Source organism: Rattus norvegicus, chromosome X, assembly GCF_036323735.1.
Source record: "Rattus norvegicus strain BN/NHsdMcwi chromosome X, GRCr8, whole genome shotgun sequence".
Classification (NCBI taxonomy): domain Eukaryota; kingdom Metazoa; phylum Chordata; class Mammalia; order Rodentia; family Muridae; genus Rattus; species Rattus norvegicus.
Genome location: NC_086039.1, coordinates 33,054,094 through 33,070,447, shown reverse-complemented (window position 1 = coordinate 33,070,447; position 16,354 = coordinate 33,054,094). Strand labels below are relative to the sequence as shown.

The 16,354-nt window shown below is 39.2% G+C and overlaps 1 protein-coding gene across 3 annotated transcripts in view; it reads right to left on the bottom strand.

The window, feature by feature from the left end:
• Positions 1-16,354, bottom strand: part of Mospd2 (motile sperm domain containing 2) — a 53,488-nt gene that overhangs the window by 35,103 nt on the left and 2,031 nt on the right. For all 3 annotated transcript variants that reach the window (XM_039099873.2, XM_006256866.5, NM_001398727.1), the window contains exons 3-5: positions 4,291-4,446; positions 1,829-1,915; positions 3-157 (exon numbers count right to left, since the gene is read on the bottom strand). In XM_039099873.2, the coding sequence (XP_038955801.1) occupies positions 3-157; positions 1,829-1,915; positions 4,291-4,446 (398 nt within the window). The remainder of the gene's footprint in view (positions 1-2; positions 158-1,828; positions 1,916-4,290; positions 4,447-16,354) is intronic.

Sequence of the window (16,354 nt, the reverse complement as noted above, 5' to 3'; positions counted from 1 at the left end):
ACTATGCTATTGAGTCCAGTTTCGGACATGTCAAACATCACTGTGATAGGCTTCCCGTTTTCTCTCTTGGCATATCGTTCCAGCCAGAATGCTATGAGCTTCTTCTTGTCCATTATGGTTTTCTGGTCTTTTATGTGATACTTCACTCTAATCCAAACTTTAAGCAGAGAAAAACATAAAAAATGAGCATACAGTTTATGGCATTTTCATACCTTTGACACATTCCTTCATTTATATTTCATCTTGTTTCGAATAAAAACATCTCTACTCTCTTTGAAATGAGAAACAGTTGCCCTTGGTACCTTTAAATTAAAGAGCAGAAGAGAGGCAAACTATTTGTCTCTCCTTTAGGAGCTACACAGACGTCACATTTAAGTGATCTGAAAGGAGAACTGCAGGTGAACAAACACAGAATAACAGAAAAGTGCTCTTCACTATACTCAAGAGGAAAGCCAATGCTTTGACAAATTGCTAGAAAACTCATTCCACCCAGAGGAGAGAGATAGACAGGCGGGCAGGAGGCCAGGGAGAGTGTGGTGCAGGGGAGTGGACCATGCAAATGCTTCAGGTGGTGGCCGCTAAGATTAAATGGGATGGCTGGCAAGAGGAGAAGTAGAAAGAGACAAAGAATAGCTAAATGACTCTGAAGTCCTCCCTTCTGTTTGGTTTTTCCATTTCAAAACCTAGCCTGGGCAGTGTCATAGAGGTTAGAGCAGAAAAGGTCAGGGAGGAAACCTATCTGGTCACAACCAGACTATAGGGGAACAGGGTAGGAAGGACTGAACTATGGAAGTGGTTGCAGAAGGTCAAAGGAGCCAAAATGAAGCTGAATTGCAGGGAGAGCCAACACACGGGCCAGAGCTGAGCACTAGAGAAAGGAGGACCATGAGTGGTAGGACACGGGTGTGGTCTGTGATGAAGGCAGGACAGTCAATAGAAACCAGGGGATGGGCGTGTGCAAGTAGCCTGGGAGCTGCATAGTATCTTCCCTGTAAATTGGAAAGTTTGGCAAGACTGATGTGTTTGAGACAACCCTATAGGACAGTATCAGCTAGAACAGGCTTTGAGAGCAAACCGCTGATGAGGTATGAGAAAAGGAGACTAAGAAAGGAGAGGCAGAGAAATGAGAAGACAGTGCAGTGTGCTGTCAAAATACAGTGTAATTCACAAGCTAAGGAAAAGGCAAGCGAGATGCACATAAGCTCTCCTATTGTAGTGCAAACTCAACCGAGATTTGGGCAAGTGGAAGAGGGGATAAAAAGGCATTGAACCACAGACAACTGCTACTCTTAACTCCTATTACTATACATATTTCAGAAAAAGCTTAGAGGAGACCAGGAGAGACTTAAACATTTGTTTTGGATATTTAGCAATGGTCAAAAGATTCTTCATAAAAAGAAAAGTATTAGGTGGAGCACTAGCAACAAGTGATAAAGGCTAACTAAAATGACTATGACTGAGTTACTACTGCTCCAGTGCCATGCCTGCCTGCCTACTACCATACTCCCAGCCATCACATTGCGAACGCTAACCCTCTGAAACCATAAGCCCCAAGTAAACTCATCTATATGTTTCCTTGTTCATGGTATCTTATCATAGGAATAGACAAGAAACAAAAGCACAGACAACATTTGTGTTTACCACTTAGTTTATAATAATGCAAACTATGCCTTGATAGTATTTGAGAGGGGTAAGTAAAGATGACCACATATTTCTAATGCAGAGAATTTGTTATGTATGTATATGAAAACTTCCGAGATTATTCATTGAGACACAGATGTATATTTCAAAGTCTTGAAAATCTAAAGTACAAATTACATATACTTACATAATTTGTTACCTTCTTTGTCATAACCGTGCAGATAAATACCACCAAGTTCTAATAACCATCTTGGAATAGAGGATTCACTAAGGTCTAGAAAGTGATAAACTTTGATCAATAATAGTAGAAATCCATGGATCTAAAAAGAAAGCTCACACCGTAAAGGTAATGGTACATAGTAGTTCTTTTCACTCAAACTTGAACAAGAAACAATTTACTTAAATCTTGAATAAAATGTAACTTATGCCTGGTCTGGCCTCCGTAGGAGAAGATGTGTCTGAGTCCTTAAGAGACTTGAAGTCTCAGTGAGGGTGGAGACCTGGCGGTGGGGCAGCACCCTCTCAGGGACAGGGGGAGGAGGAATGGGATGAGGAACTATAGGGGGTGACCAGGAGCGGGGAGGGCTGCAAGGCTGGAATGTAAATTAAAAAAAAATCTAGAAAGACTTGCTGGCACTACAAAAGGCTACTTCCTGCTGAGGAAACAATGGACAAAAGATTTACAGAGAAAACAAGTAACAAAAGATGTACAGATGATGGAAAAAGCTGGAAAGAGTCTCTTATTTTTGTGGCTGCCTCGGTAGATTCTTGGTGGGTTTCAAACATGTTAACACATGAAGAAACTATTCAATTTAGGCCTGTGCACCATCTGGGCCATAGGGTACCAGGTTAGCACACACAAGGTCTTGGAGTCTATCTCTGGTCCCCCCCCCCCAAACATACAAAAGCCACATGAAGAAATATTCACACAACCTCAGAATTCGAGGGGGGAAAAGTCACTCTGTTTTACTTAGTGAGGTGCCATTTTACTGTCTCTTCTTCCTCTCTAGTCCCCTATATACACACGTTCTCTCTCTGTCTGTCTCTGTCTGTGTGTCTCTCTCTTTGTCTCTCTGTCTCTGTCTCTATGTGTATGTGTGTGTATATGTGTATACAGACTAGGCACTGGCCTTAGATTTCTTCCTCTATAACTCTCACCTTACTTGTGGGACAGTGTCCCACTGTCTTTGGCTCTAGATGAATTGATTTGGTTATACTATTATACTAGTTGGACAGCAAAGCTCCCCAGGATCCTCCTGTCTCCACTCTGCACCTGCTAGCCCCAGCACCCAGATTACAAGTACTTGTTGCCATCCTTAGCTTTTGAAGTGAGTGCTTGCTAGTCATGTTTATGCAGGAAGCGTTTTACCTACTGTGTAATCTCCCTACCCCCAAGATGGTATTTTCCTTCAAAGTTTTATATACAGTAAACTCTAATATTTTAGAGAATATGGAGAATAAGTCAAGAAAAATATAAAATTCTTTAGCAGGAAAAACAAACAACAGACCTAACTGGCCCTGTGGGGCATGTGTTTCATTTATCAGCACTTCCCAGAGAATGCTCAAGGTTTCTCTCCCATTCCCTCTGTGTATCTCATATCTTCGTTGTGTGTCCCCAGAAACCAGCAGCATGTGCAAGCATCCACCATATTGTTGAATTCAGTATGAGATGCTCATTAAGATATATATATGTATGTGTGTGTGTGTGTGTGTGTGTGTATTCCCAACTTTACTCTGAAGAAAAGTTTATTTTGTATATGATTTGAAGATGGCAGATATATATTTGTGTCTGCTTGACTAACACATGTTCCACATGTTCCTTTGTTTAAACTGACTACTGTTTTAATATTTGCCATTGTTCTACTTCTGAAGATTTTAGATATGTCCTTTCTTGTGGATGCTAGGGTAAAAAATGGGGAGAGAATTAGTTCTAGATTTGTTGACTACTTTGTATTTAATTCTTTAGACCAAGTCCCTCCATAATCTTCTATGACAGGTGACACTTCATAGGACTGGGCAGTTGTGCCTGTTCTGGTTCTGAATTTTTAGAGGAAGACAACAGATATCCTTTCTTGCAGAGTTCTTCACATACCTGAAAACTGCTGTAGAACTCCCTCTTAAGACCTCAAAAGCCAATTTTGATGACAAATTTCAATCTAGCAGTGGCTTTAAAAAGTTTAGAGAAGGCTGCCATGAGTATCCTTGGGGATAAACTTTCTTTTGGGGGAGGGGCATCCCCATTTAGTTTTAGAATAACCAATAAGCATAAGGTACTCTGGGGATATGGAAACACATGAGACACAACTGGAAAAAAAGAAAAAGAAAACCAGGACAGGAACAAATTTTTATTTTTAGGTCTAAGATAGAAGACTATAGTACTTTTTGTTGTTTAATGGAATTGAACCAAACACAGACTAGGTAGCCATGCTTTTAGTGACAGTGTGTGACTCAGTTCCCTGTCGTCTGATTTTCTTATGAGTGATTCTCCTTCTAAGATTTTGGTCCCCTTGAAAGTCTGATTAGGCCTGTAAAGGTAATATTCTAGTGTTTCTGATGACTGCTAAGAATGTGTGCAAATGCAGACAAACATTTAACAGTAACATTTATACAGATGCTATTGCCCTGTCAAGGTTAAGTGGACCAGCTTACCATTGACAGACAATTCTTTCCTCCACTGAAAACTCTCATCAAGCATCTTCAGTGTTTCATCCACAACGTTATGTCTCCAATGTAAGTAACTTTCAACCCAGTTATCATCTTGCTGGAGTCTTTCAACATCACGTGGATCGTATTTCTCTGACTTTTCTAGAGGAAACCAGTAAAGAATATCTAAATCAGGTTAATTCCGGGGGGGGGGATTATAACTAACATCATAGCAAAGGAGAAGAAAGATCTGGAAGACCAATCCAAACTTCTTCAAGACACACATATGGATGTTTTCAGGTGAAAACGTGCTGGAAAGAGTTGACCAAATTTCTAAGTGAGCGCAGACTAAAGTTATCTAAAGGCTACAGATTTGAGAAGATATCTAACTATGCTGTCCAGGATGTCTTGGAACTCATGAGGGCTCAACTGATCCTCCTGCATCAGTCTAAGTAGCTGGAACTACAGTCACACACTTCTATACCTGGCACAGAGCATCATTTTTTAAAAAGTCAAATGGAAAACTGTCCATATCTAGAGTGTATTAGTTAATACTTTGTTGAAGTGACAAAAATTAACCAAAGAAGGAAGGATATTTTTTTTTGTGGATTATAGGATGCTTTCTAACTTGTGATCCTTCATCCTCAGTCTCCTAAATCCTAGAATTATAGGTATGCACAAACAAGACCAGCTGAGCCAGCATTGATTTCGGCTCACAGTTTCAGAGGTATCACTCTGTGCCAACTGTCTCTATCATTCCTCCACCTGCGATGAGGTAGTATGTCATAGAAGAATGGTATGAGGGAAGAGAACAGTTCATATTATGGCAGACAGGAAGCAGAGAGGCAGCTATCAAGGGGTCAGGAAATGGGTATACTGTTCAAATGCATGTCCCCCAGATTTCAATTTCTTTCATCAAGGCCCTGTCTCCTAATAGACCATTCAACTATTCGTCAATGGATTTGTCTCCTGAAGAAGTAATGCTCTCCTGATCCAGTCACTTCTCAACTGTTACCAGTAGGGGACCAAGCCTTCAAGACACAAGCTTTTGCAGGAACTACTTCACATCTAAACATAACGTGCAACATTATCACATTTTTCAGATTCTGGGGGAACATTTCCAACAATATCATGGATTAATTATATTCAGTTATAACTGTGTATCATTTTCATGCACATGTCATATTCTCCACTTGCTTCTACATCAGATATTCCTCCTTATACACTATTCTCACTAGTTCATTGTGGTGAATTCTTCTTGTTTCCATGTAATCACCTTTACATACGCAAACTCTACCATTTGCCAACCGTCATTTTAGATACTTCCTCTTTTCACAAACATTCCCTGTGACTAAAAGTAATTCTTTGGTGAACAGCAACAGAACTTCATTTAAGTTTTTCTTAAGGCACGGAACCATTTTTTTAAATCATGTTATTGTACATATTTAATCTCCATCAGAGGTTTCTATCCCACCCTGGATCATACAGTTCCCAGATAAAAGATGTAAAACTTAAGCCTTTAAAGCAGTAGAGGTGGGAATTGTCCCTGTCTAAGGAGAACTGCAGAGACAAAAATGGAGAAAAGACTGAAGGAAAGGGGGGGGGGTCCAATGGCCAGCCCAACTTAGGATCCATCTCCTGGATAGATCTTCACTATTACTGATGCTATGACGTGCTGATAAACAGGAGTATGGCATGGCTGTCCTCTGAGAGTCCCAACTAGCAGCTGACTAAGACAGACACAGATACTTACACCCATTAGACTGAGGTCAAGGGGGGAAGGGTTAAAGAAGCTGAAGGGAAGACCAGCAGGATCTGGATCCCAGAGGACTACCAGAGACTTAGCCATCAACCAGGCAGCAATCAGCAATATGCGGGCTGGCTTGGCCTCAGTGGGAGAAGATGTACCTAATCCTTGGGAGACTTGAGGCTCTAGGTAAGGGGAGGGGACTGGTGGGAGGGAGCACCCTCTTAGAGGCAAGGGAGAGGAGGAATAGGATGAGGAACTCTAGGAGGGAGACCAAAAGGGGAGCAACAGCTAGACTCTAAATAATAATAATAATAATAATAATAATAATAATAATAATAATAAAGGATTTAATGTGGAAAAAAAAAGCACTAGAGCTGGGCAGATGCCTAACTTCTATGCTATGTCCACCTGGGATGCTCTTACTCTGACGGGCTAGCCCTCATGGCCAGTTCTCAGGATGCATTACCCATGGTCTCTTTTCTCTTCATCTTCATCCTGGTCTGGTGGAACCAAAACCCTGACTACCTCTCTTCTGTCCAGGCTGTAGGCGTCTTTATTCAACCAATAGTTTTAAAATAAGGAGCAATGTTACTTAGTAAGTGAGAATCTCCTCCTCCTTGGGGCTAGGGAGACCTTGGGGGCCAGCCAGTATTTAACATTATAATACATAGCAACAGACTAAGCCTCAACAAGCTTGAGTAAGCATGCTGTCTCTCCCCCAAAACACTAAAGGCTCAGGGTCTGTACATCTAAGAATTCTCCAAGGCAGATGACACAACATTTATTGAAAGACTCTATTCTGCTTTTATTATTAGTTTCTCAACTATCCATTCCCGTCCAGGTACGACAGCAGTTTTGGAAATTTCCCTGGAGTCTCCATTTCCTTTTCTTTCACAAGTATTTAATTGCTACGTTGTACAAGTCCACCTCCTCTACATTTGCACTGCCTTTAGTTCAGGGCCGGGAGCGAATAGATGAAAGGGCAGGAAGCAGAAAGTGCCCTGAGATGATTAACCTCTTCGAGTCTCCACTTTCTTAATGGAGAAACTGCTCCATATACAGGAAGGCCTGTGTGAGGGTCATATAAAAAAGAATGGGTGAAAGTGCTTGGAAATTTAAAACACTGGAAAATAGCAGTCCATAAGTCCGACATTTGTGAAATGTCATCTGGGGTATAGTTTTCAATATATGGGTTCTAGTTTACTAATTTATAAAATGAGTGGGTCCAAGACTACAGAAACCTTGGAAATAGTTTTAGCTCTACAATTTGAAAATTCATTTGTATTCCAAGCACCTTTCCTTTTAATCATAAATGACATTTGAGAGCATAAGATGGCTTTAAAAGAGTTAACATAGCCTTCTGTCTCATTAAGGAGGGATCATTTAGTTTGGCCATTGTTCCAGTCGGCTATTTTCCGTAAAATTACAGCATCCTCTTGCAGGAAAATGTTTGCAATATACCCAAGTTTGCATAAGCACAGGTTATTAGTTCTTCCCAATAAAAGTGATAGCCAGTGAAAAAGGCAACTACATAAGCTCTCAAGTCAAACACACTTAGCATGAAGAACTATTCTACAGCTATAGCCTCATGTTTCACATAAGACATTAAAAGGACATGTCTTCAAAGGGCAAGGTTTAATACGATTTCCTCTATCATTAGAAACTTTCTAAAATAAATCTGGCTTTTCCTGTCCCCCTTTTGTCAAGAGAATGACAAGCACTACAAAGATGTCTTGCCTTGGCTTGGGTCATCAGCAGTTTTACCTCCCATTGCTTTTCTATAGCCAGTAAAAATGTCAGCACAATAAAAGAAGCAAATGCTATTTTAGTATTATGAGGAGAACTTTGACCTTCCCGGCTCTTTGGAAGAGTCTTGGATATCCACTAGGATCCCAGAGTACACTGAAATATACTTTCTTAGAATGATATTTGGCAAGTGTTATAGACTCAGTAAAGATTAACCGCAATGAAAAAAGGAAAACATTATTGCTAACATGACTGCTTCCGGTGGTGCTATCATTAACAAGACAGACCACTATTAGAAATGTAAAGTCTGCTTCCTTCTGTAGTAGTCATGGACAACAGTTTCTGAAATCAGAACTATGCATTGAGCATGATTATTATTAATAGGCATGTATTTACATGGGAAATGCTGCTGCTGCTATGTTAACCCTTTAATTTGGGGCAAGGAAAAATGAAATCAGAGAAGGGGAAAGAAAAGAGAAGAGATAGCTGGAGAGGGGAAGAGTTTGGCAGAGAGAGGCAGGAGAAAAGTGGCAACAAAAGGAAAGAGGGGAAAGGCCAAGGGAGGACAGTGGGAGAGAACACAAGACAGCAGCAGAGGAAAGAGATAAAAGAGAGGGCAGACAGACAGAGACAATGAGAACAGAGAAGAAAGCGAAAGGTCAGCATCCCATGGCTTACGATCTTACATGGTTAAGGGACATTATTAACGGTAGTACAACCAAATCCAGCTTTCTTTTATAAAATTCACTACAAGTTCTTATTTATTTCAATTATTTATAGTGTGCACATGCGCATGTGTAGTGGTCAGAGGACAACTTTCTGGATTCAGTTCTCTCCTTCTACTGTGTATATTCCAGGAATCTAACTCAGTTTGTAGGCACCTTTACCCACTGAATCATTGTCCTAACCCAAATCTGTTGTTTTCATAGGCCTTAGATTTATCTATGGAACTTTAGTATAGGTCAGAGGAAAGGCCTGACAGGGGTCCAGGAGAGAACTATGGATGTGCTAAGAATGGAAGTCATTCTTAACAAAAACAAAACAAAACAAAAAACTCCCTTAGTACTTGGCCAGTCTCCTCCGAATCTTTCTGTATCCATCAAGCTATCTAGAAGACTAACTGAAAGGTGATCTTCTATGACAGAATATGTATTAGGTCACAAAAGGATGATAACATATGCATTCTTGGGTTCTGTGTCTAGATCATGAATTTTCTGGGGGGCAGGTTGGGGTAGGGGTTAGAGACAAGAATCGGAAAACTGGCCTAAGGGACTTATTTAGTGAACCTCTGTCCTACTGCAGGGCTTGTCAATCCCCACCACTCTATCCCATGTAAGGTTAAATAAAAAAAAAATTCCTTGCACCTCGAGGGACATAGATATTCTCTGTTGCTAATACATTGTATGCTTATTTAAAAACCCTTTAAAACACAAACTGAACAAAAAAATTCTCAGGTAAGGGCTGTCTAGAAACAGGCCTTGGATGATCTCAAGCCAATTCAGTAGCTTTCCTTCAAGAGCACAAGGGCCAAATTTTCACCAGTCACCAGCTAATTATCCAGGCTAAACAGACTTAATGGATTTTGGCCATTCCTACATATTATGGACTATGTCCAGGCCTCCTTGTGGGCTCATTGTGTACAATCTTGTGTTTGTTCTTCTTAGCCCAAGTCAAATGGGAGAGTGTGGGGCCCATTTCATTAAAAATCCAGGCCTGGCCACACAAGCCTGTAATTCCAGTTACTCAGGAAGCCAAGGTAGGAAGATCACAAGACCTACAGCAGCTACACAGTGAATTCAGTGAGAGCCAGGAAACTTAACGAGATATTTTTCAAACGAAAAACTGAGAAAAGAAATGCTGAGCTACATGACTCAATGACAGTGTGCTAGCCTAGCATGCATTCAATCTCCAACGCACACACACTCACACCCCAACCCCCAAACATACAATGGAAATATTGTTCATGAAAACTGAGCAGGACGCACTCATTTTTAAGGGAATAGTTCCTTAAACCACACCTGCAGAGTCTCTGTAATGAAGGAGAAAGCACAAGGTGAGTAGGGCTAATGCTCACCTACTCTGTTGAGCTCCAAGAGGTCAGGGAGTTTGGAAAGTTACTTCCCTACTCTCCTAATCCTTACCAACAATAGAACGCAAATTACATTTTTGATATAGAATGATTGTCTCCATGAAAGTCTCGTTCCCATCAACCCTGACATTCCTTATAGCCCAGATCTTCAATAATAACATTGTTCTTGCTCTTTTGAACAGTTAAAAATTTATAGAAAATAAAATTATCAGATACCTAGCCAACAAAGACCCCAAAGTTAAAAAAACAAAAAACAACCAAGCAACCAAACAAACAACACTTAGCTTAACAAATTCAGCTAAAATTACCTTTGATCTTTCCATATAAATTTTCTATTAGTTTTAGCATTTTTGGGTAATTTCCATTGCGATACCCTCATTAAAATATGGGTCATTTAGCAGAAGTAAGAATTACACACATTGCTGCAAAGTTATTAATCCAGAGAGATTATGTTGCTTTTGGCTTTCTAAAATTTAATTTATTTTTAAGTACCTGTTTATTATAACTCCAAATATAATTGCCTAACGGTGTGAGAGCCTGGCCTTTATGATCTAGCTGCTTTAGATTTTCTGAGACTTCTCTTATTATTGATCACATGATAAGTGTGAACGTGCCAAAAGTGTGTGTGTGTGTATATGTATGTGTATATGTATGTGTGCGTGTGTGTGTGTGTGTGTGCGTGTGTGTGTGTGTGTGTGTGTGTGTGTGTGTGTGTGTATAATGTATTTTTCTTTTTTTCTAGACAGGTTTCTCTGTGTAGCCCTGGCTGCTCTGGAACTCACTCTGTAGGCCAGGTTAGCCTCAAGAAATATATATATATATATATATATATATATATATATATATATAGTTACTATTTTCTATTTTTGGATACAAAAACCTATACACATAAATACACACACACACACACACACACACACACACACACACCCCTATTCATACACATGTACATATACAATCAAGTTTGTTCACTGTGGTGTTAAAATCTAAAATCTTAAGTATGTTTTTAATGTGCTTTCTTCTAGTTATGAAAGAAATTTGCTGGAATAAGATTCTTTCACATGTGTATGGATTTCTTAAGTTTCCTTTGTAATTCTGGGAACTTTTATTTTTAAGGCTACATATGTCATTAAGTAGCGTTTGAGTTGTTGAATGTCTTGTTCACTGAGAGTATACAGTAGTACAATAAAAAAGAACCAATACCAATTGGAAAAAGTAAACAATGTAAATAACAAGTCCAATAATGAACATAAATTTTGTTACATTGTTTAGTGGAATGTAACAATGTATGTCCTTTCATTCTTTATAAAATCGTATAAGAGGAGGAAAAGTCCTTTGGAATTCTTATTCTATTTAATCTTCTAGAGATCTTTTGCTGTTGTTGTTTCTTTTTTATTTATTTTAAGACAAGGATCCATGCCAAGATGGCCTCAGATAAAATATGGAGCTGAGGCTGGCCTTCAATCACTGATCTTCATCTCGAGTGCTCGGATGACAGCCCTGAACACTTGGTTCTTCTAGATAATTTATTATGATGATTAACTTTAATTGTCATCTTAATACAAACTAGAATCATCTAGAAAGAGTCTCAAAGAGAGAGTCTCAAAGAGGGACTCTCTTTATTAGGTTGGACTGTGGCATGTTTGTGGAGGACTGCCTTAATTAAGTTAATTAATGTGGCAAGGCCCTGCCCACTGTAGGCAGCAGTATTCCCTTGGCAAGGAGTCCAGAACTATATAAAAGTGGAGGAATTGAGCAAAAGGAACCAAACAAAAGCCTGTATGCATACATTTCTCTTTTCTCTTGATTGTAAATGTAATGTGACTTGCTATTTGAGGTTCCCGTCTCCATTTACCCATAATATTGGATTGTAAGTGAAATTATTCTGTTTTCCCCTCTCTTGTCTCTCGGCCAGGGTGTTTCATTACAGTAATAGAAAGAACTAAAACACCAAATCAGAATTATTAAGAGATTAATTTTTTAGTAATGAAAAATCTCCATCCTAGAAGTGACACTTTTTCATTATCAGGTGGTTTCAAACTGAAAATGTCACTAAACATTAAAAATTGAATAGGAATAAGTGACACAGATATACACATTTTTAAAAGCCCATAGAAACCCACATGAAGAGCGAGCTGCACATGTGCTATATATGTGCACGGGGATGGGAGGGTTGGGGGGACTAGGTCCAGCCTGTGTATGCACTTTGGTTGGTGGTTCAGACTCTGAGAGTTCAAAAGGTCCAGGTTGGTTGATTCTGTTGGTCTTTCTGTGGAGTTCTTTCCCCTCCAGAGCACATAGTCCTTCCCCCAACTCTTCCATAAGAGTCCCCCAGCCTCCATCTACTGTTTGTCTGTGGATGTCTGTATCTGTCTGAGTCCTCTGCTGGGTAGAGTCTCTCTGAAGACAGTGCTAGGGTAGGGGGATAACTAGAGAAGTCTCCACCCTCTGAGAGGAGAAAGGGGGGGTAAGGGATTATGGGAGGGGGTGACGGGAAGGGGGGCCAGCAATCAGTATAAAGTGAATGGAAAAAAAACCCTCTCAAAAAAAAAAAAAGAATATTGCTAGGCAGCGTAAAGAGTCATTACTGAGACTGAAGATTAAAATGTAAGCAGTTTTACCAAGTCTTTATTCTCATCTAAATTTAAAACTCAAGCTTGATAATTTTAGATCTATCATAAGGATAAAAATTGATCCTTTTCAAAACCTGACTTTAGCTTTTATATAAAAGTTAAAAAAAGAGAGACAAAAGTCTAATAGAGTGTTGGTGGAGGAAACGTCACAGGTGATCACTCTAATACAAAGCAAGAGGGGCTGGGGATTTAGCTCAGTGGTAGAGCGCTTGCCTAGCAAGCACAAGGCCCTGGGTTCTGTCCCCAGCTCCGAAAAAAAGAAAAGAAAAAAAAAAACAAATAAGGAGATAATAAATGTGATTTAAAAAAAATAATACAAAGCAAGAGAATGAGCAAGGCCAAAATGCAGGAAAAGTATCTCTCCAATGTCACAGGCCATGGAAAGCATCAAAGACACTGGACAAAGACCTTTGGCTGAGTAGTAAGCACATGGTTGCTTAGCCTTTCATGCTCCAGACATTATGTCATTAAAAACGCCAGCATTCAAGTCAAACAAAATAAAAATTAAAAGAGCAGAATTGTCCCTGGGTGAGAGCAGTCAACTTAAATAGCAATTGAAGAAACTACAAAACAAGGGGTAATTCTAAATACATTGAAAAACTGCCCAAATCAGTAATAGTGGCATAAACTAAAACAAGTATATAAATTAATATATACATAAGAAAAGAAATTTAGGCAAACTAGCAATCAAATGCAAACTGAAAAACTACTAATTAAGGAATTATGACACTAAATGCAGATACTGTGGGATTAGAAAGACATTATTCTATAGGGACTGTAGCAATGACCTTATATGACTTCTATGATGGAAGTTTGGTCTAGATTATCAATTGAGTCCCAAGTATTTATTTGTGAACACACTAATTTGATTTCAAGAATCCATGAATCCAAAGGAAGTAATGTTGACTGCTTTATAAAGTTGTACTAACAAAACCATGGATGCCATCTATATGCCCCCAAAGTGATTACCTAAATTCAGCAGTAACTGTCTGTTATTAATAGATCCAGATATTAAAAATAGACAATGGTGCTCTAATAAAAATGTAACATATAAGTCATAAGCAGGATAATCATTTAACTTTACTTTCATAAGCATATAGACAAAAGATTAGGAAAAAAAATCTATCTAGTGTTGGTAGCACTATTTCTACATGGTATGGAGGCTTTGGATTTTTCTGCTATCAACCAAATTCATTTAAATATATTCATATGCCTGTAAAGTCAGACAAACTCCTTGAGCTCACCTGTCTCTCCACATGTCTTGAATACAAACACGTCACTCAGACATCCAAGGTCCTCTACATTGTATTTCTACTGTTTTCACCCACGTGTGCACCTCTCACAGCAAGCTTCCTATTGCTTCCCTAAAGAGCTGTATACCTTTTCACCCTAGTGCCTTGCCTCAGACTCTCTGACCCACCTAGATCACCCTTGCTACCTGGCCAAGTACTGCCTACATTCCTAAGAAATACCTCCTGGATTAGTCAGCTCCAGATCATCACAACAGGGATCTGAGATCAAGAGAGTAAAGGTTTATGTTGTCTCGGCGGGTTAGACATTCTGTTGTGATCAGTTGGCCTAGATGCCGTTGGAGCTGTGATGAAGAGGAACATAAGGCAGTGGGCATGTAGTAAGTAGGCCCAAACTGTGAACAACATAGCCAGGGGAGCAACAGGAAAAGGGAGGAACCAGGGTACCATAATCACCTTTAAAGGCATCATTCCCAATAATGTAAGACTCCCTTAGTGAACCGTTCTTAAAGATGCTGCCATTTTCCAATAGCTATGCTTTTCTACAGTTTGGGGGCTGCCAAGCTTTTCCATGAAGATGTTTCTAACTCAGTACTAACCTGATCACCAAGAGGTATCTGTCCTTAGCCCTCGTCACTCAAAGAAGTTCTTTGAGAAAAGGTTTCATGGATCTTAGGCTGGAGTGCAAATGACTAGGTAGTCAAGGATAATTAACTACTGCGACCTCCCGATCCTCCGACTTTCTAAGATTACAGGTGAATACTGCCTCACCAAGGGACTTCATCGCTTCTTATTTCTTGTAATTGAGTTCACCTTATTTAGCAGATTGTCTTTGTTCTAATACTTTCATTCGATTGTACAAGTTAGAAAAAATGGCTCTATCATTCAACTTTCTCTAATACTGACAAACTGCTTTATCGCATTAAGCAGATAATGAGTACTTTCAGAACTGAATAAATTATTGCCACAAAAAGAAAGTAGAAAGAACGGAAAATGTTTCTTGAGACTCAGCATGGAGTTTTTTACAGTGACAAAGAAGGAGAAAAGTAATTATGAACCTGTATTTTCTTCTTTGTGTCTGCTCAAGAAAATTCTATCCATTTTTGGTAATATTTTCCGCAGGCATGAAAAAATGAACTTGGGATTCTGACGAACCTGTTTTCAACTGAATGTCTGAAGAGATATCCTTGTGGATAATAAATACTTTTATTTAGGAAAAACATCATTATGGCTTATTTGCCATAAATCTTTCTTGAAACAAAACATTACTAATGAAAATAGAGACCGTGCAAAACAAGTGAATGTTCTAAATACAAAGTTACTTTTTATTCTCTCTCTCTCTCTCTCTCTCTCTCTCTCTCTCTCTCTCTTTCTCTCTCTCTCTCATATGTGTGTGTGTGTGTGTGTGTGTGTGTGTGTGTGTGTATGTATGTATGTATTTAAAATCAGGATTGCACTTTTAGTTCACGCTTACCTGGAACTCACTATAACAGACCATGTTACTTTGGAACTTGAATGCCCTCCTCCCTCATCCTCTTAAATTCTAGGATTACATGCAGGAATGGACCCCATCAGCTTTACCAAAGTTAATTTCTATAAACCAGACTTACAAGGGAGAATACATACAAACTAAAAACCTCATCACATTTCAGAGTACATGTGCAACTTTCAGGTGAGGAAGGCCTTTCATGGTTTCTACTTTCCTTGCCAATAGAAGTCTTTAATGACCACAACTGCCTCAGAGAAAGCTCACATAGTAGTTCACCGATACCTCAGTGTGTATATTTAAAGGTAAAACCATCCCAGTACTTAATGCCATACACAGTGCTGATTCTGAAAAAAAAATGCTTGTCTTTATAATAAACCATATGAAGGCTTTTTTTGGGGGGGGCAGGTAATGGGAGCTGGTTAGAGATAGCTCTTAATTTAAAATGTCAATCCAATTCTTCCAATGGTCTTCTAATGCATATCTTTACAGAGTGCTATATTTATCTAAAGAGTGGGTACTGAGCACTGTGCAAGGTATTGAGGAGTGAGAGAAATACAAAGCTTCCCCTCCAACTTTTATAGGCTGCTCCTAACCAAACCCATCCATTATCTCCTGGAGGAAATGAACAATAAACAAATCAGACAATTACAGGCTAGGAGGGAAAGTAAGCAGGTCAGGAAGCTACTTAATAACCAGCGAAGGCCTCTCAGATACATTTAAACCCTGAAAAGACAAAAGAAAAAAAATACATACTAACTGGGGAAAAGCATCCCAAGCAAAGAGAAATGGAAATGTCCCAAGATACAAACAGACTCATTTTGTTTAAAGAACACAAACGAGGCAGTGTGTTTATATTTTTCAAACTGTGGGTCATGTTCTGGAGAGTGATGTCAACTTTGTAGGTCACTGCATTTTAAAAAAAGGAAGTCAGATAGAAAATACATCAGGTACATGTTTTTAGACTAAGTATTCAAATTTTGCTTTCCGTGTGTGTGTGTGTGTGTGTGTGTGTGTGTGTGTGTGTGTGTGTGTGTGTGTGTGTACTGGGTTGTTGGTTGTACATTCTTTAATGCAGAGAGTGGTCAAATCTTCACTAAGCAAAGAGAGAAATAG